Source organism: Cydia amplana, chromosome 2 (assembly GCF_948474715.1).
Source record: "Cydia amplana chromosome 2, ilCydAmpl1.1, whole genome shotgun sequence".
Lineage (NCBI taxonomy): Eukaryota > Metazoa > Arthropoda > Insecta > Lepidoptera > Tortricidae > Cydia > Cydia amplana.
Window position 1 is genome coordinate 20,149,134 of NC_086070.1, and position 27,644 is coordinate 20,176,777.

Genomic DNA, 27,644 nt, shown 5'->3' on the forward strand with positions numbered 1-27,644 from the left:
TATCATCCAGCTTCAAACGGTCTGGCTGAAGTTACGGTAAAAACTCTAAAGAGAGTAATCAAAAAAGCAATTTATGAAAAAAATGATGTAAATAAGGCTCTATGGACTTATTTGTTATATTATAGAAATACGGTTCACCCCACTACCGGCCAGAGTCCAGCCATATTACTTCAGGGTAGGAGTCTTCGTACCAAGCTCGAAACTTTGAAGCCCGACACTAGGGCCGTGGTGCGTCAGGCGCAGCAACGGCAGAAGTTAGCTGCGGGAGGAGCTCATAGGGAACTAGGGTTACAAGAAGAGGTTTGGTATAGGCAATACCTTAAGGGGGAAAAATGGGCTCCAGGGCAAATAGTGCATAGAACCGGGTCGGGTGATTACAGCGTCAAGGGGGCTGATGGGTCAGTGGTACATAGACATGTCGATCAATTGAAGCGGCGATCGGGTAGACAGTCTCTTGTATATCCCGATCCAGAAACTTTGGAACCTGATATCCGTACAAATCCTGATAATGACAGAGTTCGTAAACTTAATGTAACAAATGACCCTGACGGACTTGAAATGGAGACCCGGACGGACTCAGTCGGGCGGTCAGCGGGATCGACGTCAGACATGGTGGTGTTTCCGGAGCATGCGTCTCAACCGAGCGTTTCTCTCTCTAAATCACCACCTGGGTCGCCTATTTTTCAAGATGCTTTACCTAGCGCGCCTCCATCGCCAAATGTTTCTTTACCGAACACACCGTCACCGCCCCAGGCTCGTCCTTTTAGGCAATGCCGCCTTAAGGGAATTACTAGGTTAGATCTATAGTTTTGTTGTTGTACTCTTTAAGGGAGTCCTTTTAGTTTGATGTGTTATTAATCATTTATTGTGGAGGAGTGCAATGTAGGCTGTCTAGGAATAGAAAAATAAACTGTCTGTCAATCGGTAGTCGTCAATATATTCACATGTGCTATTTGCATTCGTGCTTATTACAGTAGTTAAATCCCTATTTTACAGTAGGTACTACATTTTAATGCTATCGAGGCACGTGCCTATTGTTCCATAAATCGGATTAAAGCCCAAATAATGGCACCATTTTTTTCATATTTCCGGACAGCGAATAGGTCGAAGTCGAATAGTAACTATGAGCGATCGACAATTTTGGACGACAATAACTTAGTCATTAATTAATGCTAACTAAATCAAGAACTTGCATGCGATTTCTATTACATTATTTTTCGAAATGCTTTGGAATGATCTTTCTTACTAAAACCTATTTACGTTCTTGCACTGTCTGTACCTAATACATAAACTCGTCGACCAGTTTTTCGCCCGTAGAAGCAGGTGTACTTTACTGTCTACAGTACGGATATGATGGTCGTTCTTGTCTACGTGACAGCGTGATAAAACGGTGTCCGTCACTTTCTTTCCCACGGTGTTAAACAGTGACAGTTATTTTATCACGTGGATAAAGATGGATAAAGCTATCCATAATAGGCTGGCTGGAAAGGTATACCTTGCATATCATGTCGACATCATGTCGTCGCTTTATTACGACTTTGTCTTAGGTTTTTGAAAAAAAAAACATTAATTCGGAGTTAGCACTAGTCTACTGAAGAGAACAGAAAACTGCACCTTGCGCTGCATATAACACTGTATATCCAATGAGTGCTCCTGCCTGTTTGTGCGGCGGAATGGGCTGCCAGCTCACTCGCAGAGCCGATGACGTCACACCACCACATTCCACTGACGACGGGCCTTCTTCTGGAGCTGTGAGCGAAGGAAATAAGGACTGTATTTCATTATGAATAAGTAACTAATCACTAGTAAAAACATATTTGGTCTTAGACTAAAATGTGTAATTAAAAAAATCTTCAGGTCCCTAGGTGGCAGAAGGCTGTCCGTATTGCCGCGCTGAATAGCAATACTAATCCACTGGGCGAAATAGTGGCCAGCCCTCTGGCTGTTTTATTATGTTCCGGCACAAAAATTGTAAAATCGTGGTACTTGGTAGGTACCTACTTATTTAGGCCAGAGGTATTTTAATAAAAAGACAACAATGAAGAAAGAGGTATGTCTGAAGGCAAAAGTATCCATCTCTAAAGTATTTTCTCTTATAAGTTTTTCATTATATGCATAATTGCATATTTAAATAAATTCAGCTCGGCTAGTACTTCGGTGTACCTAAGTGGTGAAACCACAGTTACTGAACCGCAAAGTTAAGCCGCATTTGGGCTACGTAATCCACTTTGGTTTTTACATACCTATATTGATTTCATAAATTATAATTATATTTATTTGATTGAATTATAATCAAGTTTCCAAAACCTACTAACTTGTAATAATCTATTGTTTTCATCATAATTATGTATAAGATCATCTGAGGGTAGGTACAAGTAATTAATACTCGTATGTATGCCCTCAATATGTTACGAACCATGGTCGTAACATATTGAACTGGTCTGGTGGTCGACTGTTTTATTCAGTGGGTTTGAAAAGCGATACATAACTGAATTTCAGATAAATTAAGAAAATTAATTTTTAGGTATCTACACCGTTACAACAACTACTTACAATCCCTGTTTTAAATAGAAAAAGAGTTTCAAAAAAATCTGTCATCAATTTTTAATTACCAAAAAGCTGAATTATCAAATTGTGGTAATGAGCTTGTTGCTAGTTGTTCATAATAGAAAACTGTTTATGCCGAAAATAGGTTCAATTTGAATAGGCATCCTCAGGTTTCGGATTTAATGTATAATTGGATTATCGTATAAAGCTGACAATTGTAGCGTAGGTATATGCATTCATTTTAAATAGCATTAGCATTTCGCTGTTGAATGTCATGTTTTGATTTTTCGTTAAGTACCTAATTACAAATTCGATTGAATTTCAAATTCGAAGTGTAATACGTCGTAGAAGAACTTAATTTCATAACAAAAATAAAACTGAAGCCTAATATTGTAACTCTATCATTGGCTGAGCGCACAATATCTGAGAGTAAACCAATGTACAGCCAAATGTCCTCAATTTTTGTAAAAGTATTTAAAGTATAAACCCTACAATTATAATACTCGTGTTGCCATGCAAATTTAGCTAAGCGTAGAATTATAAAACCCTCGTTATTTCGTTTTTGAGAAGAACGAAGAAATTAACATAGAGATTGGAAAGTTTGCAAGAAATAATAAAACAAAAGTCATTTCATTACATGAGTACGAACTTCCTAACTAGGCCGTTAACTTAAATGATTTAAATGTCTAAACCAACAGCCTCGGAGGCATGTTTACTTTTTGTTCACAACAATAGCCTAGATTTATCGTACTTGAAACTTCTCAGAAATTTTCAACAAACTTAACGTGCTCACAACAAAAATAAAAGGGAATTTTAAATTATATTTCCAGCTTTTTCCAGCGTTAATTATTCCGAGTTGCAGATTCTGTATTTAAAACTTGAACAAAAATTTTCCCTGTAAGGGACGTTTAAAAAAAGTAAGATGGATTCATTATTGATTTTAATATGAGTGTGTCACTGTGATATGGTTTCGTAATAATAATATGTGCGTCGTTCATTCTTTCAGTCTCGTTATATGAAAGGTGAACGTTTGTTTGATAAAAATTACATGTTTGGTTTTTTTACTAATAAGTTGTATTAAATATACAGGGTGCTTCCTGTAACAGGAGCAATAAATTAAACTAAAGGCTGTACTCCTCAAACTGGCCAACATTTGTTCAGCAACTTTTAAAAATTATGAATCCTTTAGACTTCCTCTTTTTCATACAAAATAAATATTGCCTTCAATGTACGCTGACATCAGTGTGTTTGTCGTTGCTTGTCACGCTTTAAACATAACAAAATTTGCAATACATTGCGTCTTAGAATAAACTTTAAAGTGTAATAAAAATCAAAACATGAGTTATTTTCAAAAGTTGCTGAACAAATGTTGGTCAGTTTGAGGAGTACAGCCTTTAGTTTAATTTATTGCTCCTGTTACAGGAAGCAGCCTGTATATCTATTAAATAATTAATACCGCATTGTCCTAATGAGGGAAAGGTTTCCGCCTCTGATTCGATTTGAAGATTCTACGGGATATACAAACGTAGGTAAATTAAACATATTTTTAACCAAATCCGGCTCCTAAAAACGAGCAAGGTGAGAAGCAATTATAAAAGCAATAAGAAACTTTTGGGCGGTAATTTTAATGACGACAATAAAGCTTTACGAGGGGAGTTCAGAAAGTGGGCTCATTGTTAATTCACCCATAACAATTGTTACGTACTCCAATTGTTACATATTCCAATTGTTACATATTACTACTGTTACAAAGTTTCATGAATACGATCGAAACTCAGATTAAAGCGGGTCTCGCATAAAACATAACCACAATGCGGTTATGGGTGACCGTTCAAATGCTTTTGCTAACGTGATATTATTTCAATAACGCTACAGGAAAGGTCGATTGTGAACCTGTAGTTTTTCTGCGATCTTAAATTATAAATGACATAAAAATGCTGGCATATGCTGGTATCATCAATTGTGCAAAAAATAAATAAAGGTAATAACTATTTCATGACGGTAGAAGTCAAATCTATGTCACAAATATGCTACTGCAGTGCAGACCTATCACTGAATATCGTAAAATAGCTATAAATTCAAATTTCAATGCATCGGATAGTTTGCCTTCAAGTAATAACTAGGTATATCACGTCATGTCTATTTCTGACCCGCTTTAGTCGATAGTTTTAATCTTTCAAAGTAATAAAAATAGCCAAAGTAAAAAAGTCTAGTAAGTTTTACGATTCCAGATTTCTGAAATCCAGACATATTATGTTTAAATAGTTTACACATTTTACAAGTTCAAACTATTGATATCAGATGTTGCTTAAACTTACCACCTTCCCTGGTATCTTGAAATAATGGAATTGAAAACGGTCCAGTCCCAGCACTATTAAAGGCCGCAACTGACACAGCATACCTAAACAAGCAATATAAACAATGAAGAAAACCCAGAACAGAACAGACAACGAACTTACGCAATTATTTAAATTATTTAAGTGAAAACTGTTGCTAATCAACTTCCAATCAATATACTCGTAGATAAAATGTGCAGTAAATTTGCTAAATTAAAAGCTAAAGATAATGTTTAAATTCCTATAAAATGATATCCTACTTGACACGTTGATTTTCATTTGTTTTTCTTTCTCACGGCATCAGATTGGCGCCATATTGTTTAAGATTATTTTGAAAAGTTGCTTTTACCTGACTCCTTTCAACAGTCCTGTTATTGTGTTTTCTTGTTTCGAGTACAATGAAGCTGTTTTGATGATCTTATCACTTGGCTCTTGGTTTTCTGTTAAATAAATATCATATTTAAACACAAAATTGGTCTGATGTACTGTACATTTATATACTAATAGTTTAAAAAATAAAATATCTAATTATTTCAGGAAGCATGCCTTCTACTCTGTGACCGAATATTTAAACTGTAATATTGACATAAATAACTTTGCATAATGTTAAATAGGCTATTGAAGGGAAATTTTATAATTATTTCGATTGACAACTACCTATTACTTTTAATTCATTTCTATTTATTGTAATGTATTGTACTTATTTTAAGTATTCGATTGCCTGTAACGACATACCATGTAATGCACGTATTACTTTATGGTGAATAAATAAAAATAAAAATAAATAAATACTATTCTAAAGGCTTGCTTTAAATGCTAATAAGTGCCTTAAGAAATCCGTTCTTCCAATAGGTGAATATTGTGAAATTTGTGTGTAGGTGTATATTTAACTGATTTAAATAGTACCTTTAATTCCACTCAATTGTGGCACCGCCCTAAGTCGATAACCAAGTATAAGTCCATTATGTGCGTCCGCTGGTGGTGGTAGCCACCGCACCCTGATCTCCCCTGGAGACTCCGTCTGTTCCAGCTGAACCGCCAACGGAGGGGAAGTTGGGGCTACAAAGAAAATAAATTGGTAAATATTTTGTTTATACTACATCGATGGAAAACAAGCACGTATGCTTAGCCGTAGCCGTAGCCGTAGCCGTAGCCTGCCTGATGGTAAGCAGTCTCAGTAGCCAACTCCAGAGGTGTAACATGCGCGTTGCCTACCCTAACACCCCACACCCTCGTTTAGCTATGGCAACCTTACTCACCGGCAGGAACACAACACTATGAGTAGGGTGCAGACTGCATTGGTAGAAGTTACAGGAATATGCCCGTCACGTCACTTTCGCACTTGCATACTTGTTAGAACGTGACAGGCATGGTGACAAGCGATAAAAATGCGATCGTGCTACCGCCGCAGCACTCATTTACTTGTATTATTACCTTCTTCAGTAGTAGTGAGGCGTACTGGCGTTGAAAAGAGACTTAAATCGGCCTGGTTGCCGCCAGCTACTCTAGCCGTGTATCCTGTCGACGGCTGAAGGTCTTCTATTTCCACGACATGGCGGATTTCATCTGTTCTATTAAATAAAAGTATTATGAGCGTCTACCCACAAAATTGCGAACCGAACGATCTGACGAAACATTTGAATGCCAATCGAGACTCTTTTTATTGGATAATCCATTATATTCTGTAAATGAATACATGGAAATGACATGTAATAATCCAAATTGAATGTAATTCATTTTTCTATTGACCTGTTTTTCATTTTATTTTATTTTAATTTGACGATCATTATGAGATATCCGTGCTTAGCTTAGCCATATTGACATTGTTTTTTTTTAATATTATTTGACATTGTTAATAATTTAGTTAATTAATCGATTGCTTATAATGGTTTTTAAATTGTGTATTGCTTGACATTTGTATAATTATAATCAACTGTTATTTTCCTACTTGACGATCATAATATAAATTCGCATAGATTAGTGTAAAATAATTTATATTGTAATTTCATATTATGAAATAAATAAATCTAAATCTAAAGCAAATATGGTTCAATTTTTACATGGCGTATAGTTTTCGATGTAAAATGGTGTCCATGTTAAAATATTTATACAATACGGGTTGATATGACATAATGTCAAGTTCACGCAATGATTGTCATTTTATTCACATAAGGTTTATGGATGACTCATATTAGACCGGGCCGTGTCCGGGCCGGAGCCTCCGGAGCTTCGTTTTCTATGGAAAGTGATGCTTTCGTGATCTCCGGGTATTTGTCATAGAAAAGTAAGCGCCGGAAGCTCCGGCCCGGACACAGCCCGGTCTGACGTGAGTCATCCTTTAAACTGAGGTAGGTACCACAAATTAAATTTGTTGTCCCCGAATCTGAAATGCTGTGGCTAAGCGAAATTTAAATGAAGGCAGAACAAGACAACTTCATACAGCTACTAGATTACAATTTAATCTTGAGTTTCTACATGATAATAAATTGATTTTGCACTTATTCAATATTAAATAGTCGCATGGCGAGAAATATATCAAAGGAGAATACCTGGAGACGTTGATCGCCCTTGCAGTACTCCATGACAGTCTTTGACTATTAGTGATCTGCACTGTGTAATACTGCGCCAGAGACCGAGCCATGTCGCGCCACGATAGTTTCACTGACCGACTTTTGATCGAATCTACTGATAAGTCCGTAGGAGGAGATGGCGGTTCTAAAAAAAGTCAAGAACAGTTGAAAATTAATAAAGACAAATGATTACAAAAACTGAAGACCGAACACACAGCTAATCAAAAACTAAAGAAAATTTAGTGATTTATCCGAGTGATTTTCAAAGACTTAAATACTTAACATGCATTAATAAGTAATTAGAGTATGTGCGGAAAGAGAAGAGTCGTGGAATGTGTGCTCAATACATTCCGCGACTCTTCTCTTTCCGAACGGACTATAGTAATGTAGTATCCATAAGTGTAATTAAGTTTAACTAAGTGTAAACAGAGGGGCTGAATGAACATCAGTATTTAAAAACAGTGACTAACAAGTATTGAGATACCGTTTACTTTAAGTCAGAAACTCATCAGTGTCTAAGTTGTTTACCTAAAATATTGAGATGGACGCTGTAAACGTCAGCGCCGAAGGGGTTGCCCGCCCTGCATTGATACAAGGCGGCATCGCTTGTTTCCGTTTGCAAAAGCTCCAACACACTCGTTATACCTTCGTCTGTTTTTGCTTCTGATATCTTAACTCTGAAATATGGTCATGTATGAAATATATTTTACTATTTACTCATATCTTCAATCAACTATACGAATATTATGAGAATAGATACCTACCAGTTGTTGAGGTTTTGCGCTTCGAATAATCTCAAATTTTGGCGTAAACAATAATATTTACGCACACAGCCGATCGATACACACGTTTCCAAACATACCTTTAATATTGTACCATAATATTAAAAATGTCTTACCTTTGTGTCAGTGGGTTAATTGGCTTCTCATTCCTAGTCCACATGATCCTTATAGGATCGTCACCCTTTGCTTGGCATTCTATAGTGACTTGTTGGCCGAGTTTTGCTGTCATATTCCTTAGTACGGTATCGAAAGTAACGGGTTCTGTAGAAAAATGAAATTGTATTAAGTATGGGACGTTCATTTATTTTAGTGTGTTTCACGATTACCTAGAGATTTAAGACACCGTGTAACATCATGTATGACTTCAATAATAATAAGTTACAAGAAAGTGCATATTTTGTATTTAATGTTATCGCAGCGACGCGCGACGCGTGATAATAGCCCCTCACGGCCCGGCACTAGGATTGCAACCCCAAACGCCGCAAATATGTAGCGACTACCAAAACGTAAGGTACTTTTTTTTCATAGGATGTTAACATAACCTGAACAGTTGAAAAGAATACATAATTAACTAGGTACTTACTGTTAACAGATATCCATATAGTCTTGCTAAGCGCTTCCCCAACTCCATTTTCAACATGGCAAGTGTAAAGCCCAGCGTCTGACAGCGCCACGGTGTCAAACATCAAGGAACCATTCGACAAACTCAGGACCCCACCTCCGGCCACCTCCAGAACTGGACGCCATGTCTCCGATACAACTACATAAAAAAATAAAAATATACTTACTTACATTAAGTAACATGTTTCAATCGAAATCTATATATATAAATGCAAGTGTCCTGACTGACTGACTGACTGACTGACTGACTGACTGATTCATCAACGCAGAGCCGAAACTACAAAAGATAGAAAGTTGAAATTTGCACACTAGGTTGCATTTATAAAGTGTACAAGAGATAAGAAGCGATTTTGAAAAATTCAACCCCTAAGGGGGTTAAAAAGGGGATGAAAGGTTGTATGGGGAACAAGTTTTATTTTAAGCTAAGAATTTGAAACTTTGTACAAATGTATTATATTAAAAAACAAGAAAACTAATTTCAGCGTTTTTGAAAATTCATCCCCCAAGGTGGTGAAAAAGGGGTTAAAAGTTTGTATGGTGATCAAATATTTTTGTGAGTGTGGGACTTGAAACTTTGCATATGGGGATATTATTATAAGACAGGAAAAGTAATTTCAGCGTTTTTGAAAATTCATCCCCTAACAGGGTTAAAAAGGGGTTGAAAGTTTGAATCCATTACAAATGCTTTGAAACTTCTTAGAAAGGCATAATAGCCGATTACAAAAAAAAATTAATTGCAACGTTTTTGGAAACTCAACCCCTAAGGGGGTTAAAAAGGGGATGAAAGTTCGTCTTGGGGTGCAAATTTTATTTTGATCTAGAAACTTGAAACTTTGCAAAAAGGTATTAAATTAAAATACAAGAAAACAAATTTCATCGTTTTTGAAAATTCATCCCCCAAGGTGGTGAAAAAGGGGTTGAAAATTTGTATGGATATCAAATATTTTTTCGAGCGCGGGACTTGAATCTTTGCATTTGGGGATATTATTAGAAGACAGGAAAAGCAATTTCAGCGTTTTGTAAAATTCATCCCCTAACAGGGTTAAAAAGGGGTTGAAAGTTTGTACGGGTTTCAAATTTTATTTTAAGCTAGGAACTTGAAACTTCGTAAAAAGGTATTAAATTAAAATACAAGAAAACTAATTTCAGCGTTTTTGAAAATTCATCCTGTAAGGTGGTGAAAAAGGGGTTGAAATTTTGTATTGATACCAAACAGTTTTTCGAGCACGGGACTTGAATCTTTGGATTTGGGGATATTATTAGAAGACAGGAAAAGTAATTTCAGCGTTTTGTAAAATTCATCCCCTAATAGGGTTTAAAAGGGGTTGAAGTTCGTATAGCGTTCAAATTTTATTTTAAGCTAGGAACTTGAAACTTTGTTAAAAGTTATTAAATTAAAATACAAGAAAACTAATTTCAGCGTTTTTGAAAATTCATACTCTAAGGTGGTGAAAAAGGGGTTGAAAGTTTGTATGGATATCAAATATTTTTTCGAGCGCGGGACTTGAGTCTTTGTATTTGGGGATATTATTAGAAGACAGGAAAAGTAATTTCAGTGTTTTGTAAAATTCATCCCCTAACAGGGTTAAAAAAGGGTTGAAAATTCGTATAGGGTTCAAATTTTATTTTAAGCTAAGAACTTGAAACTATGTAAAAAGATATATTTTTAATATGCAAGAAAACTGATTTCAGCGTTTTTGAAAATTCATCCCCTAAGGTGGTGAAAAAGGGGTTGAAAGTTTGTATGGATATCAAATATTTTTTCGAGCGCGGGACTTGAATCTTTGCATTTGGGGATATTATTAGAAGACAGGAAAAGTAATTTCAGCGTTTTGTAAAATTCATCCCCTAACAGGGTTAAAAAAGGGTTGAAAATTCGTATAGGGTTCAAATTTTATTTTAATCTAAGAACTTGAAACTTCGTAAAAAGATATATTTTTAATATGCAAGAAAACTAATTTCAGCGTTTTTGAAAATTCATCCCCTAAGGTGGTGAAAAAGGGGTTGAAAGTTTGTATGGATATCAAATATTTTTTCGAGCGCGGGACTTGAATCTTTGTATTTAGGGATATTATTAGAAGACAGGAAAAGTAATTTCAGCGTTTTGTAAAATTCATCCCCTAACAGGGTTAAAAAGGGGTTGAAAGTTTGTACGCGTTTCAAATTTTATTTTAAGCTAGGAACTTGAAACTTTGTAAAAAGGTATTAAATTAAAATACAAGAAAACTAATTTCAGCGTTTTTGAAAATTCATCCTGTAAGGTGGTGAAAAAGGGGTTGAAAGTTTGTATTGATATCAAACATTTTTTCGAGCGCGGGACTTGAATCTTTGGATTTGGGGATATTATTAGAAGAAAGGAAAAGTAATTTCAGCGTTTTGTAAAATTCATCCCCTAATAGGGTTTAAAAGGGGTTGAAGTTCGTATAGCGTTCAAATTTTATTTTAAGCTAGGAACTTGAAACTTTGTTAAAAGTTATTAAATTAAAATACAAGAAAACTAATTTCAGCGTTTTTGAAAATTTATCCTGTAAGGTGGTGAAAAAGGGGTTGAAAGTTTGTATTGATATCAAACATTTTTTCGAGCGCGGGACTTGAATCTTTGGATTTGGGGATATTATTAGAAGACAGGAAAAGTAATTTTAGCGTTTTGTAAAATTCATCCCCTAACAGGGTTAAAAAGGGGTTGAAAGTTTGTACGGGTTTCAAATTTTATTTTAAGCTAGGAACTTGAAGCTTCGTAAAAAGGTATTAAATTAAAACTGCAAAAAATTTGTATTGATATCAAACATTTTTTCGAGCGCGGGACTTGAATCTTTGGATTTGGGGATATTATTAGAAGACAGGAAATAGTTATTTTCGATACAAGTGCGAAAAAGAGGAAATTCGAAACGAGTGGCGATAAATTAAAACACGACCGAAGGGAGTGTTTTAAATTGACACGAGTTGCGAATTACCTATTCGCACGTGTATCGAACAACGTTTTACAGTACATATGGCACTTTAAAGTTTCGACATACGCACGAAAAGTGCTATTTTACGCACTAGTGCGGAAAAGTAGCCCCATATGTACTGTAAAGTAATTTTAGCGTTTTGTAAAATTCATCCCCTAACAGGGTTAAAAAGGGGTTGAAAGTTTGTACGGGTTTCAAATTTTATTTTAAGCTAGGAACTTGAAACTTCGTAAAAAGGTATTAAATTAAAACTGCAAAAAATTTATTTCAGCGTTTTTGAAAATTCATATTTCAAGGTGGTGAAAAAGGGGTTGAAAGTTTGTATGGAGATCAGATATTTTTGTGAGTGCGGGGCTTGAATTTTTGTACAGAGGCATTTATTAGAATACAAGAAAAGTAATTTCAACGTTTTTAAAAGTACATCCCTTAAAAGGGTTAAAAAGGGGTTGAAAGTTTTTATGGGGTTCAAATTTTATTTTAAGCTAGGAACTCGAGACTTCTTAAAAGGGTATTTTATTAAAAGAGAAGAAAACTTATTTCAGCGTTTTTGAAAATTCATCTCTCAAAGTGGTGAAAAAGGGTAAAAAGTTTGTATGGAGATCAAACATTTTTGTGAGTCTTTGTAAAATGGCATTTTATTAAAATACGCGAAAAGTAAATTCAGCGTTTTTAAAATTCATCTCTTAAAGGGTCGAAAGGGGGTTGAAAGTTTGTAAAGTTGCAAACAAACTTGAAACTTCGTAAAAAGGTATTTCATCAAAAGAGAAGAAAACAAATTTCAGAGTTTTTGATAATTCATCCCCATGGTGGTGAAAAAGGGGTTGAAGATTTGTATAGAGGTCAAACATTCATTTGAGTGCGGGACTTTAATCGTTGTAAACTTTGTATATGGGCATATTATTAAAATACAAGAAAAGTAATTTTAGCGTTTGTAAAAATTCATCCCCTAAAATGGTTAAAAAGGGGTTGAAAGTTTGTATAGGGTTCAAATTTTATTTAAAGCTAGGAACTTCAAACTTCGTAAATAGGTAGTTAAGTAGTAGGTTTTATTAAATAGAGGACATGAAAATCTTCTGGTTGAGAGGGATTATATCGAGAACAATTTTATTCAGTTAGGGGCTTGAAGCTTCGTAGGTTGTGAAAGACAAGTATCATGCGTTGTAATATTAATAATTAACAAATGATTAACCGTCTTACTGCGATCTTTTGCTGCATAATGTTCTAAGCTAATGTAGAATATATAACCACCAATATACAAATCCACGCGTACGAAGTCGCGGGCAACAGCTAGTGTGTAATAAATACGAACTGCTGAGTGAGGCTGTCACAAGTTAATGATTACAAAAAAAATAACAATCTTCTTCAGGCTCAAAAAGGCACAAAAATAAGCACACTAAGTAAACAAATATTGATGTCGCATGTTATTGTAAGCTTTTATTTATTGCTAACTAAGAAAATATTAAATTTATGTTTTTGTGATTCTAAGAGAGGCGCCTTCGAAAAGTAAACCTTTGGTATCCACTCTTTAACATGTTCTTTTCATAAGATTAGCGACATTTTCACGCAGTCGTGGTCCGAAAAGGAACCACATTTTCCGCTCCATAAATAAATTACCCCATTCGTTGATCACACGTCGGACTCGTCATAATAACGAACTAAAATTGCGTTGAATCCTGTTCCAGTTCAATGAATTTTATTTGCTCGCTGATGGATTCACAAAGTATTTTATTTACTTTTACAGATTGCTCCCACCAAAGCGATTTATACATGTTTTCTGAAAACCTATTTTGAAGCTTTAAGCAAATACGGGGTGTTCGATGTTTACGCCTCCCACCCGTAGAGTAAAAGTTTATCTACGCGGTAGTATACATAGTTTTCATCAAAAAGGTACGCTAACGCTCTGAAATGTTTACAACACGTTGCTGTTTAGTCACGTAACTTAATTGAGCTAACAAACATAGTTTCAATCATGGTTCTGACTAAAAAATCAACATCAACATAATGCAAAGTCGAGTGAATTTGTTTAGTGTCTAATTTCAGTCTTTAAGTTTAAATATTATGTTCAACATACAATGCACATGACATGACGTAACATTTAATGTTTGTATAGTATGAATTATCTCAGATGATTTCTTCGGGCTCGAGCACTATAATCTGTTAAACAAAAGCCTTTGTTTCTTTTAAGAGCGGTCTTCAGCACGTGCCAAAGTAACCATGTCGTTTAAAAAGCAACTATCGTGATAGTATTAAGGTTCAAATTTATGTGACAGCTCATTCTGAGAACAATCAGGGTGGTCTTTTCTTTGGAGATAACAAAACGTGTTATCTCCAAATGGGTTGTTTCATGAATTTGAACCATATAAATAGAATGATAAATTTGCTTTTTAAACGGGTTTGTTGCCGTTACTTAAGTAGGCTTTTAGCAGTAAACAGGTGTAAGCACTGCATAAAGGAAACAATACCTTTTGTTTAATAGACTATTGGGCCCGAGCCCGAAAAAATCATCTCAGATAATTCATACTATATCACTTCTTGCATAGATGTCTAAACCTTATCTTTGCCTACTTGGCTATAGTATACCTATTTATGTACCATCAGCGTAAATCTGTGTTGAGCAAATCTTATGCAAATCACGTAGATATAATCACTATGCAACGTCAGTAGAAGGCATTAATAATGAAATCTGCCCAAACACATTACTAATGATGACGAATTACGAGAACACAATAATAGTTAAGCAGATTTGGAGTTCGGCGTATGCAGAACATTACGCAACATTAGGCAGATCTGTGTTAACGCATCTAATGCCAAATATAATGGCATTAATGGCCAACAACGGTCCGATAAGCTTATAATAAATTTAAAAGTGGAAAAATGTTCTGTCTTGGGTGACACTTGAACTCTAGACTACTGGATCAATGGAATCAAATGGATCTTGGTATCTAGTTAAAATCTCACTCAAGACAGTAAATTTTTCCACTTTTAAATTTATTCTGAGCTTAGTAGCATCGTTCGCAGATGTTTATGCATATGAATACTACAAAATTAACGGTCCGATAGTTTCGTAACAAGCCTGCGACTCGAGACATTTGTAACTTGGCTTTTTAACAACATAAAGCATTAGATGCTTTCAAAGAACATTTATTATGTCAGCCGTAGTGGTAAAGTAGCTATTACTACCAACAGTACCAACGTACAACCACGTAAAACGTACCAACGAATTCATAAGAAAATCCTTTTCTGACGTGGGGAAGAAGGTAGGTATTCAGATGTTTAGATAATTTTCTACACATAACAAGCTATACTAGTATTCAAGTATTAAAATAGGATCAGTAATATACTTGTTTTAAATTAACTAAGCAACCGTGCCCGGAGGTATGGTGGCAAAGCCTGAATCACAAATTACAGATGAAGGTGAACCAGGTGATTTGCTTTCAGTACGTAACTTTTTCTTCTATAATATTTTTTAACTCTCCTTTAAATACATTTTTTCTTTAGCATCTAGCAGAACTTCTGAATTTAAGATAGTAAACAAACTATTGTATGCCACTATGACCGACATCCATTTTGATTAATTAACAAATTAATATTGTAAGTTAACTTACCATCTTTCTTAAGCCAGTGAGTCTGAGGCTGAGGGTAGCCGTTAGCACTGCAGGAAATGTGACCGCTCCGTCCCAAGAGCAATGACGTATTCTGAGGCTCCTCGCTCCACTTAGGGGCCACTGTTATAATGAAGATAAATATTTTTACTATTACTAAATATATATATATATATATGTTTCTTTGTTATTCATGCAAAGCGACTGGATATATTTGGATTAAATATGGTTTACAGATTATTTGAGTTTATAATCTAAATCGATATGAAGGATAGTTTTTATGTTAGAAACCATTACTTAAAAGGTTGAAATAGACTAAATATAGGGTAAAAGTTAGACCAGGAGTACCTATTATTGTGGAGAGAGAGAGAGTTAGTCGCGAGAAGAGAAAGTATAAAACGTTTCGCAAAAACAAACTGTACTGCTACGCTACTGAATTAATCCAAATGCGCCTCGGCTTTGGATATTGCAGCACCGTATAGTTTAAAAATTAATAATAACAGCAACATTCTTTAAGTTATAAAATATCACGTTATGTACACATATAACTGCTGTATGGAACCACTATACCTATTATATTGGCTTGACGCTCAAAATTATATTCCTAAACAATTGCTCAAATATTTGACATGCAATTTAGGAAAGCATTGGTAAGTTAAAAATTAAATCAGAAATATACCTACGACCTTGCACAAGAATCAAGTCCATCACCAAGCCAAGTTTTATCCAATTATATACTCTCAAATCAAATTACTTATACTCAATTACTCAATTAACAAAAGTTAGGGCGGAATCCAAGATACTTTAAACGGCCTAAATCTTATTAGGATAATAAGGAACCATTTAAATAAATTGATGTTGCTTCTCTATATTGCTTTTCGCGGCTTTAGCACATATTTCATGATTATTTTTAATATTCATTGTATTTAGATTTGCTAACAGTGGCTTTCAACAAATATAAGAATCATTAATTTAGAAATACTAAACAGAATTTCTCGCTGATACTTATGTAAAAATAACCATTTTCATTACAAAACCGTTGTTATTAGGTACATATTTAGGTTAGCCTAGATCTAGATACCTAATTAATTTTTGACAAATTGTAAACCAAGCCAAGAGTCGTCATAAAATCCATACTTACTGAAAAAAACTTCAGAAATTTGTCAAATAAATTTCTAGAAGTAAAAACAACTACTACTTTTCTATTTATAGTTCGTTTTTGTTACAATTAGAAAGAAGATTTAAAAACGGTTTTTAAAAATCAATCACTACCTATTACTTATGAAAGCAAAATATTGTAAAATAATCGTATATGATTCATAATTGATACATATTTGCCGCAACTTATTTTTCAAAAGTGTTTTTCAATAAAAATACACGTCAAGATTATAACACTTTAAACTCTCGCGTTTTGTACACATATTTAATTACACAAACGGGTCTACCGCGATATAATTTAATTGTTTTTACCTTTAATTCTGACGTTTCAGCTGAGTTGCACCAGCTGTGGTCACGGAAAGACTGACGTCCCAACAAATGTCAACGGAGATATTAATAAAACATCACTAAACTATCCGAAATTAGTTAATAAAATAGTTCGGGGTAGACAAAGAAATTGCAGCTACCCATCAAAGTTTAATGTTTATTGTCCACGGCACGACACGCAACGCTCACAGTATCCGTACACTGATCCGAAGATATATCCGCTGGTTTCAATTCAACATTTGAATCACTGGTCCCACTGCTGGTCCCCAAATAGGAGACGATAATTTGTACTCGTCCTCTCGATTGAAATTTTTAGGAATTCGAATCGGAATCGGAGTCGGAATTAAAGGTAAAAACAATTAAATTATATCGCGGTAGACCCGTTTGTGTAATTAAACACGTCAAGATTTTACCTTAATAATTATGTTGGGACCGATTTACGGGTATCTATACGTATTTGTACCCGCGAATGGGTTCTAGCAGGTGTATTACATAACAGCAAACTTCTCCAAAGGGCCTCTACGTGTTGGATCTGTATCCCCACGCACGCCTATCAAATGACCGGGATGTATATACCCGTGAATTTATAAGAGATACAAAATAATAATCCTTTTTTTCTAATGCAAAAAAAAACGAAGTAAAAATGCAAACCTTTGATGTAGAGGTTGACAGTCCGGTTGACTTTGGCCACGTGGTTAGCGGCCACGCAAGTGTACGTGCCGCAGTGGTCCAACGAGACGTTCTTTATTATCAGCACGCTGAACACTTCCAGGCTCCTCTCCACTATCTGAAAATTACACTAATTAGTACCAGGATTCCAAGTGTCCACTTACGGTCACCACACGGGATTGTTACTCCATTTAGGGTCCTAGCTAAATTGGGTGTTTCATACCTACGCTATGGAAAGTCCAATTTAGCTAGAACCCAAAATTTAACAATCACGGAGCGTGACTGTATCTCAAGACACAGGCCCCCCAGGGTTGACCGACAGTCATTTTGGTGATTCTTATTATCGGCGTTGTTAAAATGTAGGTATTAACTATGTAATAATTAAAAAAATATTGTAGTAAATAAAAATACCTGTTGTCTTAGGAACAGAATTTTAAAGAAGTTATATGTTTATGATTGTATTAGTGTTAGTAGTTTTGTAATGTCAATATCAGGTTATATTTTAGAACAAAATGGTTTGGATAAAGCCGTATACTGTTATAGAACTATGTATATTTTTCTATATTACTATAAGAGTTAATCATATACAGAGTAAATACTGAAATGAAATTCGCATTAATGCAAACATCACCACAAAATTAGTATTGCTACGAGAAATGCTGACCCAACATAAAAAAAGCGGCCAAGTGCGAGTCGGACTCGCCCATGAAGGGTTCCGTATTTAGGCGATTTATGACGTATAAAAAAAAAACTACTTACTAGATCTCGCTCAAACCAATTTTTGGTGGAAGTTTACATGGTAATCTACATCATATATTTTTTTTAGTTTTATCATTCTCTTATTTTAGAAGTTACAGGGGGGGGGACACACATTTTACCACTTTGGAAGTGTCTCTCGCGCAAACTATTCAGTTTAGAAAAAAATGATATTAGAAACCTCAATATCATTTTTGAAGACCTATCCATAGATACCCCACACGTATGGGTTTGATGAAAAAAAAATTTTTGAGTTTCAGTTCGAAGTATGGGGAACCCCAAAAATTTATTGTTTTTTTTCTATTTTTGTGTGAAAATCTTAATGCGGTTCACAGAATACATCTACTTACCAAGTTTCAACAGTATAGTTCTTATAGTTTCGGAGAAAAGTGGCTGTGACATACGGACGGACAGACAGACGGACAGACGGACAGACAGACAGACAGACATGACGAATCTATAAGGGTTCCGTTTTTTGCCATTTGGCTACGGAACCCTAAAAACAGTCGATCAGTCTAAGCGTCAAATACATCATACTTACATTATAATTATAATAGTTCACCAAGAAAAGCTATGCATTATGCCTCTGTATAATAGGACAACAAAATTAGACTATGGCAGATACTTTTATATGTATACTGTACAGATATATATATATATATAATATCTGTTTGGAAAAGTATTACGGGGTGGCAGGAACTTTGCGCATGTTATTTCATCCGTTAATATTGATGCTGATTGTACTCTCGAATAACTAATTATTGAAATGGAAATTAACAAGTAATACTGCTAAATAAAAGCAGTTTTCAACTCCAATCATCAATAATAACTATTTGTTTGACTGGGCTTGTTAATTTAACATTATGCAAATATAGGTCATTATTATCAACAAATACTTGTAACAAAATGTGATTTTACAAACAAAGCGACGAATGGATCATAATCATATTTAAGTTATTCCGTCGCTGGTATCTACGTACCTACCTACCAATATATATTTTTTACAATTGCATAGGTACTTAATTATAAAAATATAATTACATATATGCAGTATTGGGGAACTACTTGTTTGTCCCTCTTGCTGTGGAAACCACTGGCTGTTGGTGCGCTGAGGCAAGGACTTTTATTGGGGAAGTGGGCAGGCGTTTGAGACAGAGTGGTCATGATCCTCGTTCCGGGTCGTTCCTCATGCAAAGGTTGTCCATCGCGGTTCAGCGTGGCAACGCGGCGAGCGTGATGGGCTCCTTTGCGTCTGGAGGGGCGCGGGGCGAGTTTGGTGGGTAGGTTACTTGTTAGTTGTTAGTTTAGATTAATATTTAGTAGTAGTGTTTAGTTTTAAGAGTAGGTACCTTGATTTTAATGTAATTTTTTTATTTTATTGTGAAGTGTAATGGAATGTTGCTTTGTTATTAAATAAATATTTTGGTTCGATTACATGATGATAAAAATATATAAATAATTATGCAATACCCAGCCAAATAAAATCTATAGATTTGCATAAAATGGTCTAGATACTTTTTTTCAAGGTTGCATGTAGATTCTGTAGGTAGATAAAGCGCAGTGCGAACGAAATGAACGAATCTGAGAATTTTATCATTTATCGGTAACGCAGCCAGTGTGATGGGCACCTTTGCGACAGGGGTTGCGCGGTAGGCAGGCATCTTTCAGTAGTTTTTATATTGCGTGTTTAATTTTAGATTTATTTAGGGTTCTTAGATTTAATTTAGTTTTAGTCATAAATATATTTAGTTCATACTTTATTTGTCTTTTTATGATATTGTTATTCCTTATCAAAATTAGATTTTTAAACTTCGAATACTGGTAGTGAATATAGTGATATACTTGATACTTTATTTGTTTTTTTTTTTATTAATTTAATTTATTTATTTAATCCAAAACAAAATTACAGTGTAATTATTGCACTTAGCTGCCAAACTGCAGAACAGTTTGTTGGCAGAAAAACTAAGTCTACCCTCCACCATATTCGTAATCGTATACTAGTGTTATAAAACTTATAATTATTAATACAGCAGTATCTTAACTTACATACGAGTGGGGTCTGTTATTGAACACAGGTCATTGTATTACATATGTTTCAGGTTAGAATTTGATTGTGAGTTGTTACCAAAGAAGCAGGAACCCCTGTTACGAGTATTGGAAGGAGTCTAAGTTTTATCTCTTGGCACCAGTACGGATATGATGGTCGTTCTTGTCTACGTGACAGCGTGATAAAACGGTGTCCGTCACTTTCTTTCCCACGGTGTTAAACAGTGACAGTTATTTTATCACGTGGATAAAGATGGATAAAGCTATCCATAATAGGCTGGCAGAAGTGCGGAATAAGTATACAATTTGTCTGAACCTTTTATTTAAATATATTTACTCTGGGCGCTACTAAATCTTGGCAAATCTCTCTAGTTGTCGCTAAATGTGCAACATTTGTCTTAAAAAAAAGAAAAGGCATTAGTAAATAGCAAGAGTAGGTAATTAATTCGGTTACTCTATGTTTTGAGGAGAAGTTTTTATACACGTTGTTTTTATTTGTTCCTTTAACATTTGTATCAAGCAAATAATTGTTAACCACTAAGCGAGCAGGACTCTTATATGATAATTCCAAGGATTTTCCGGATCAGAATTATGAAAATAAACAATCAAATAGGTAATACAGTTTAAATTTGTAAAAAAATAGCATCACCTTTAGATGATTCGGAATTTTCTTCCCATCCTTCAACCACGAATAATACACAGGAGAATCCCCGCTCTTCAAATTACAATGTATCTGCACTATTTGTCCTTCTTGCAAGTCAGATGCCAGCAAAATCTCTTCCAGCTGAGGTGCTTCCACGACTTGTAATTCAAAAGATCTCTTAGCCATCTCCCCCGAAGGGCTCCTCACGACGCAAGCGTAGCTACCACCATTATCATTCTTGTTTACTTTAGCTATGTTTATTACACCATCGCTGGTTACTGTGGCGTCTCTTTTGATTCTTAACTTGGGTTTTCTGCCAAATATTTCTATGCTGGAGGGTACGGAGCGTCGGTAGCGACTGGACTGTGATATGTCAGGCTTTATTTCTTTGCCCTTGTATTCCCACGTAATTTCTCTGGAATTGAAAAGAGCTTAAGTACTTATAGATATTTTAACATTAATGTTACATGATTACATTAAATTAATAAAGTTCAATCAGATCGTCAATACATAATATAAGGTATAATTTGGAAACGATTATGAGGCCTAATAAAAAAAGGATCTAAGGATACATTTGTCAAATTAGAATATTTTTATACTTCAAACGTACGACCTTTTTCTCTTTATACAATCCCGAAACCTTTTTTACAAATGAAATACATGATAAAAGGTACCTCACGGGGTAGCCGTAGTAAGGGCACCTGAGAGTGACACTCTGGCCGCTTTGAACCTTGAATGGGGGCAACGTTCGGATATACGGGGGACCTGTAACAAATATGACTGTGTTGTACAGACAGCATCAAAAGTAGCGGATCAAACAACGCGTCATAAGTACCTATGTTGTAAGAGCTCAACAAAAAGTGATGTCTTAATTGTTCTACATATAGAACAATTAAGACTGTAAACGATATACTTTTGAACGTGTACTTTAGAGATTTAGCTCTTTATTTTAAAAAGTTATTCGGGATGGCAGGTACTTTTGGCGCGTTGTTTCAACCGCCACAATTGCTGCTAACTGTACAAGTTTCCTAGTGTTCCGTAGCTAATCCACACAACAGAACACAACAGAACCGGGTTCAACATCAGGTAACATAGTTTTTAAGGTTCCGTACCCGAAGGGTAAAAACGGGACCCTATTACTAAGACTCCGCTGTCGGTCTATATGTCTGTCTGTCCGTCTGTCTGTCACCAGACTGTAACTCATGAACATTTGACATTTTCACAGATGGTGTATTTCTGTTGCCGCTATAACAATAAATACTAAAAACAAAATAAAATAAATATTTAAGTGGGGCTCCCATACAACAAACGTTATTTTATTGCCGTTTTTTGCGTAATGACACGGAACCCTTCGTGCCCGAGTCCGAGTCGCACTTGGCCGGTTTTTCCTTGTAGTGCTGTCATGGTTCATGACTATCTGACCTATCCGTTGTAGGTCTGTTTGCGGTTTAAAGTTAATATAGTTAATTAGTAGGGTACTCTCGAGTGCGTCATCTTTTCCGTGCGTGATTTCGAATATTTTGAATTTATCGCAATAAATAATTAATATTATAAGATATTTACTTATTCGTAACCTAGCGTACTGGCATATTATTTATTCCAAACAAAATATAAGTATATAGGTATGCGTGCTACATTTTACCCGCAACGAACACCAGGCACATTTCACATTCCGCTTCTAAAATATTCAATCTTCAGCGTCACCAGTTGCAATAAAATAGCTCAAATCTAAACTTTGTATGCTTGAATTTAGACTTTATATCACGCACACAAAGATTATTTTGTGTTGCTTTCCCTATGTTATCGAGAATGATCGATCGTGGCTTGTAGTTATGCTGCAAGTTTTTGGTTTATTTATCTTGTGAAGTAAGTTTGCCTGGGAAGGGAAACTTTCATACAATAGTCTATATACAACTATCCATGCATTGTGATAGTTGTGGCTACCAAGAGATTTTGAAGTCTTTAAGTAATGTTGTCACATAGTATTTTCTATCATATACTTGTGTAGCCAAATGAGCCAATCTACGGAAATCAACATACTATATATGTGACATGTTCAGTTCCAAGTGAAGGCTCGGTATCGATATGATAATAGATGCCGTCATGGTGGATCAACCGTAGCTCTTCTTAATCAGCAACGCAAAGTCGTCCATGCGAATATTGATATTCAATTTGCACGTCACTACGCCGTCAAGAGCCATCATTCAGAGATACTTAGATACTTTGTTTTAGGTGGAGGAGTTTATGATAAATAGATATACTGACCATATACATTTATCCGGTCATGGTGCGCCAACTGAGTGTCTCCATAGTAAGCAACGCACGCGTACAGGCCTCCATCGTCCACCCGAATATGTGATATGTTCAGTTGTGACGTCACCCCGCCATTGGGAGACAAAGTTTGGCTGATGCCGTACCTGTAGATAAAAAAACCTTTAAAAATTTGTCATATTTACAGTATAGTTACATTTGATTGACAATAGCGTAGTATTGTTTATAACTGAAAACTAAAGCTTCATTGATTCTATAAAAGTCTTGTCTAAGAAGATATTATGGACGGTGCCATGTTCTGTGGTAACTGAATTGTCGAACGTCAACTTTTGCCAATTATAGTTACTAGTATGAAGCCGACCTGAGGCATCTACATTAAGTAGCTGCCAAATTGAAAGCATGAGTTTTTGTTCTAATTTACATTGCACATTTAATTCAACATTATTAGTTAGTTTTAAAACAATCGCACAAAATAGGTAGTATACATATGCTATTTGTAACAACGAGGGTTTTGCAACTGCCTAAGAAACAACATTTAAAATCGCTTGCATTTTGAAAACAGTGATCTTTTTACTTTGTGCTTTTACCAAATGCACCTAACATCCCATTACCGCTTTTATACTTGCATTAAACCTCTTTGCGTGGCGCCGCGTACTCTGAGGGCCTACCGCGAACCACGTTCGACGTGTTGCCTCTCTGTCGCACTTGTAAATTCGTACGTAAGTGCGACATAGAGGCAACACGTCGAACGTGGTTCGCGGTAGGCGCTCTGATTCATGGGCGGTTGCATCTCTTGGCAATATAATAGGACGCTTTGACATAGGGGAGGCTACAAAATTTACCATCACTCACAAGGAAAATGTGATACTGTAGGGCTTTGAGATGCGTGGGTTTATTTATGTGTTTCGTGTGTAAGATAGGAAGGATCTCGTTATTATAGGCTTGTTGTTTTGTTTATTTTACGTTTGGTATCGTGTCGTATGACTAGAGTTAGTTTAGCACGAAATATTGACCATTTAAAGTTATAATTTCCTTCAATTATGCATCCAATTGATAGCAATATTTCGACATTATTGAGTTACTGTCAACATCGCATCACTGGACGTCGATAGGGTGTTCACCCTCACACCCTGAGACCTATATAGTCACACACTGGTCTCAGAGGAATTTCCTTCGGGAACGATCCATGAATAAGCTTCCTGGAGCCGGGGTTTACTCGAGAGAGTATGGGGTACTTCATAAAAGGAGTATAAAATAACTAAAAGGCAACGCGCGTGACATTATTATGACACTTCTGGAGAAAAAGAACTCTGCGCTTGCAACAATGCCGACATATTATTATTGGTAACTTATTTTAACAAACAGAAATGGAAAATAACCTACGGTGAACCGTAGTTACCTATAATCTTCATGATAATGTTCGCTCAAAATCGTATAATATTGTCTTCATAAATTAGGTACCTATCTTTTTTGTAAGTAAGGTTCTCTCTATGTTGCTTTGATGCTTAAAATTGGACTCTTTGGAGCCTCTAAAGTATCTCAATACACAGTTATGTCTACTGGGTAAAGCCTTTCCCCAGACTTCCAATGCTTAAACGCAACGTAAATCTTTACCAGTCGCCAGAGTAATTTTACAAGCTAAAAAAGTTATGGACACTGTACAGTTTTTTATCAATTTATCTTTGTCCTTGAATTTGAAAATAAACAAATACAAATGTCTCCCATAAATTGTGCCACAACTGGCAGCATTTTGCAACGCGACTGAGAGTAGGTAGGTACCGAGACTTGCTCGACGCAAGACAAGACTAAATTGCCACTAGAAACAAATGAACGTTGGAGCGACGGCGGATTAAATAAGAAAAATGAAAAAGTTTTAAATTAACTTGGTTCTCGTGCAGTTCTCTTTTATTAGATGAACGTCCGGTTGATGTGATTGAAGACTTACGTAATAAAGTTAGTTTGTACCTGTGGAACTTCAAAGTAATGACGCCAAATAATTTAGGTATTCTAGTTCAGCTAGTTAGTGATTGGAAGTACATATCAGCATCAGGTAAACATTTTTTTCCTACCGAGAAACCACAAACTACAATATATTAATTTTAACAGTTTTCATTTGTATACATTTGCATAGTATATTTAATTAATTTAGAAACAATTATTTAAATTTTATCTCTTCTTTTTATTATCAGTTAAATCCGTTGTAAGAAAACTATTCATGCACATCTCAAGGACGCCAAAGTAATTTAAATTTTTAGTCTTTGAAATAGGGTTTAATTTTATGTAGTCCTGTAGGTCCATGCCACTTTACATTGAATACGTTTACAAAAAGGTTTTAAAGCTCATGAGAATTTTACCTTGAATCTGTATTTGAAGAAATAAGTATGCCGTCCCTCTCCCAGATGAATTTCCCCGGATGCTGTCCGTTCACGGTGCACTGGAGATGTATCTGTACATAAACGTGTTACTATTATTATCTACTTACCTACATCTGCTTAAATAAAAAGACATAAGTACATTGAATAATTACTAATTTTCAAAGAAATTTAATTACTTATATTATTCGTTTAAGAATTGAAATAACCACCGTAGTTTAAAAAGATTACCTATCTTATTACTCCGAACTAAAAGTATGTTCGGAACTAAAACATCAAAGAAACGCAACTTTTTAGTACCTAGTCAGGTACTAAAAATTTTCTAAAGCTAAATGTAGATAAGCTTAAGTTTATCTTGTTACTTTTTACCCTCTAGTTTTTGTGAGACAAGTTGTTTAAGCATATTAGATAGTTTCACAACGAGATAATGTTCAAAGACAATGATAAGTCAAAGAAAAAATGTTCCAAGCTCCAAAATGAAAGGTGACAAATTGGTAATGCAAGCAAATTCTTTTCCCAAATGAACCCCTTCGGGACTGGCATCGTAAATAATTCATGTTACTTTGAGCAAACAGGTCACCCCTGTTTATATTGTGTCACTTGTCCTTTTTCTCCGTCTAATGGTTGTTGTTTATTAGTTAGATCTGGTTTGGGGTTTAGGCTACGTTTCGACCAGAGATGTGCGATGATACGTTGCGAGGGATGTGTTTTTAAGAACCGATAGAATCACTGCACGCTGAGCGTGGAAAACAAATGAAGTTTTTATATTGTTCTTAACAAACACTTTCTCGCAACAAGCTCGCAACGCATACTCGCACAGAGTCGACAAACACATCCCTCGCAACAAGCTCCCAACGCATCCTCAGAACGAAACGTAGGCTTAATAGGGAAGAAAGGTAAAACAAAAATTGTACAGACAAAACAGCTAAAGTTTATCTACATGTACGATGTAGATAAACAAACTCCTAACCAAGTTGACTTACGTCAGCTCCTGGCATCACGGTGGTTTCGCCGAAGTGCTGCGACATCGTCATGGAAATGCTCCTACGAATTCTCATTGTTCTTGAGTCTGCGAAAATTTTTGAATGAGAAAATTCATCAAATCAAAAATGGAAAATTGTACAGAATCCGACCACGGTATGTTGGCAGCGATTTTGATAGCATAGACTGTGGAAGTAAGTATATAAACGTCATAAATTCATAGAAGATTGACGTTTAAAATAATACTTCCACAGTCTGTGCTATCAAATCGCTGCCAGTTTAGAGTCTGACTCTAATTATAAAGTAAGTAAAGAAAGAACCCTTTCAAAACTTTTTATGATATGACTTACCGACTGTAGACGGGTCAAATAATGATCTGTAACAAAATACATCAAAATGTGATCATGACTTACTCTCTCACAGTAGTTATTAATCGGATATAAATTATCGTATACAAAAGCGTAATCGATTAAATCGCAATGAAACGGGTCAGAGAATTTTAATTAAACTATAACTGTAAACGAACAAGCGAGTGCAACTGCCAAGACTGGTAGAAACGGTCAGAAACATGTAATAGTATGTACTATTCGTGGAAAATTTTAAATTTCCTTCTTTTTTCTGAAGTACAGTTTAATTTATTTTACAGTAATAATAAATCTCATAGAAATTGCTGCGCTTCTCTGAAACACCCTTGTCTGAACAATTAACGAGGCGTCGTTTATTACCTTATACAAGTAAAATATACCCAGAAACATTAATTGGCATTATTTAAATACTTTGAATTTATATGAAATTCAAAATAAAACTGCATATGATATTTTACGGGCCATAAGCGACTTGAAAAACTTCCATATAAAATTAAATCTAGATATCTAATAAACTCAAATCTTAGGGCCACCACACACTAGCGATTCTCGAGCGTCGGCCTCTAGTCAACTCTATGGTCTCTATGGCCGCTGCTCGACGTAACGTCGTTGACGCAACTGCGCAGCGACGCTATTTTCCATAGCGC

The 27,644-nt window shown here is 35.3% G+C and overlaps 1 protein-coding gene across 1 annotated transcript in view; it reads right to left on the minus strand.

Moving 5' to 3' along the window:
* LOC134659845 (cell adhesion molecule Dscam2-like) overlaps positions 1–27,644 on the minus strand; it is a 65,995-nt gene that overhangs the window by 27,178 nt on the left and 11,173 nt on the right. Inside the window, exons 3-19 of the mRNA XM_063515556.1 lie at positions 26,983–27,008; positions 26,635–26,720; positions 25,634–25,725; positions 23,274–23,425; positions 21,683–21,773; positions 21,015–21,423; positions 17,546–17,681; positions 15,413–15,532; positions 8,819–8,995; positions 8,352–8,496; positions 7,982–8,130; positions 7,433–7,598; positions 6,318–6,454; positions 5,790–5,942; positions 5,233–5,323; positions 4,866–4,948; positions 1,615–1,749 (exon numbers count right to left, since the gene is read on the minus strand). Coding sequence (XP_063371626.1) covers positions 1,615–1,749; positions 4,866–4,948; positions 5,233–5,323; positions 5,790–5,942; positions 6,318–6,454; positions 7,433–7,598; positions 7,982–8,130; positions 8,352–8,496; positions 8,819–8,995; positions 15,413–15,532; positions 17,546–17,681; positions 21,015–21,423; positions 21,683–21,773; positions 23,274–23,425; positions 25,634–25,725; positions 26,635–26,720; positions 26,983–27,008 — 2,348 coding nt within the window. The remainder of the gene's footprint in view (positions 1–1,614; positions 1,750–4,865; positions 4,949–5,232; positions 5,324–5,789; positions 5,943–6,317; positions 6,455–7,432; positions 7,599–7,981; positions 8,131–8,351; positions 8,497–8,818; positions 8,996–15,412; positions 15,533–17,545; positions 17,682–21,014; positions 21,424–21,682; positions 21,774–23,273; positions 23,426–25,633; positions 25,726–26,634; positions 26,721–26,982; positions 27,009–27,644) is intronic.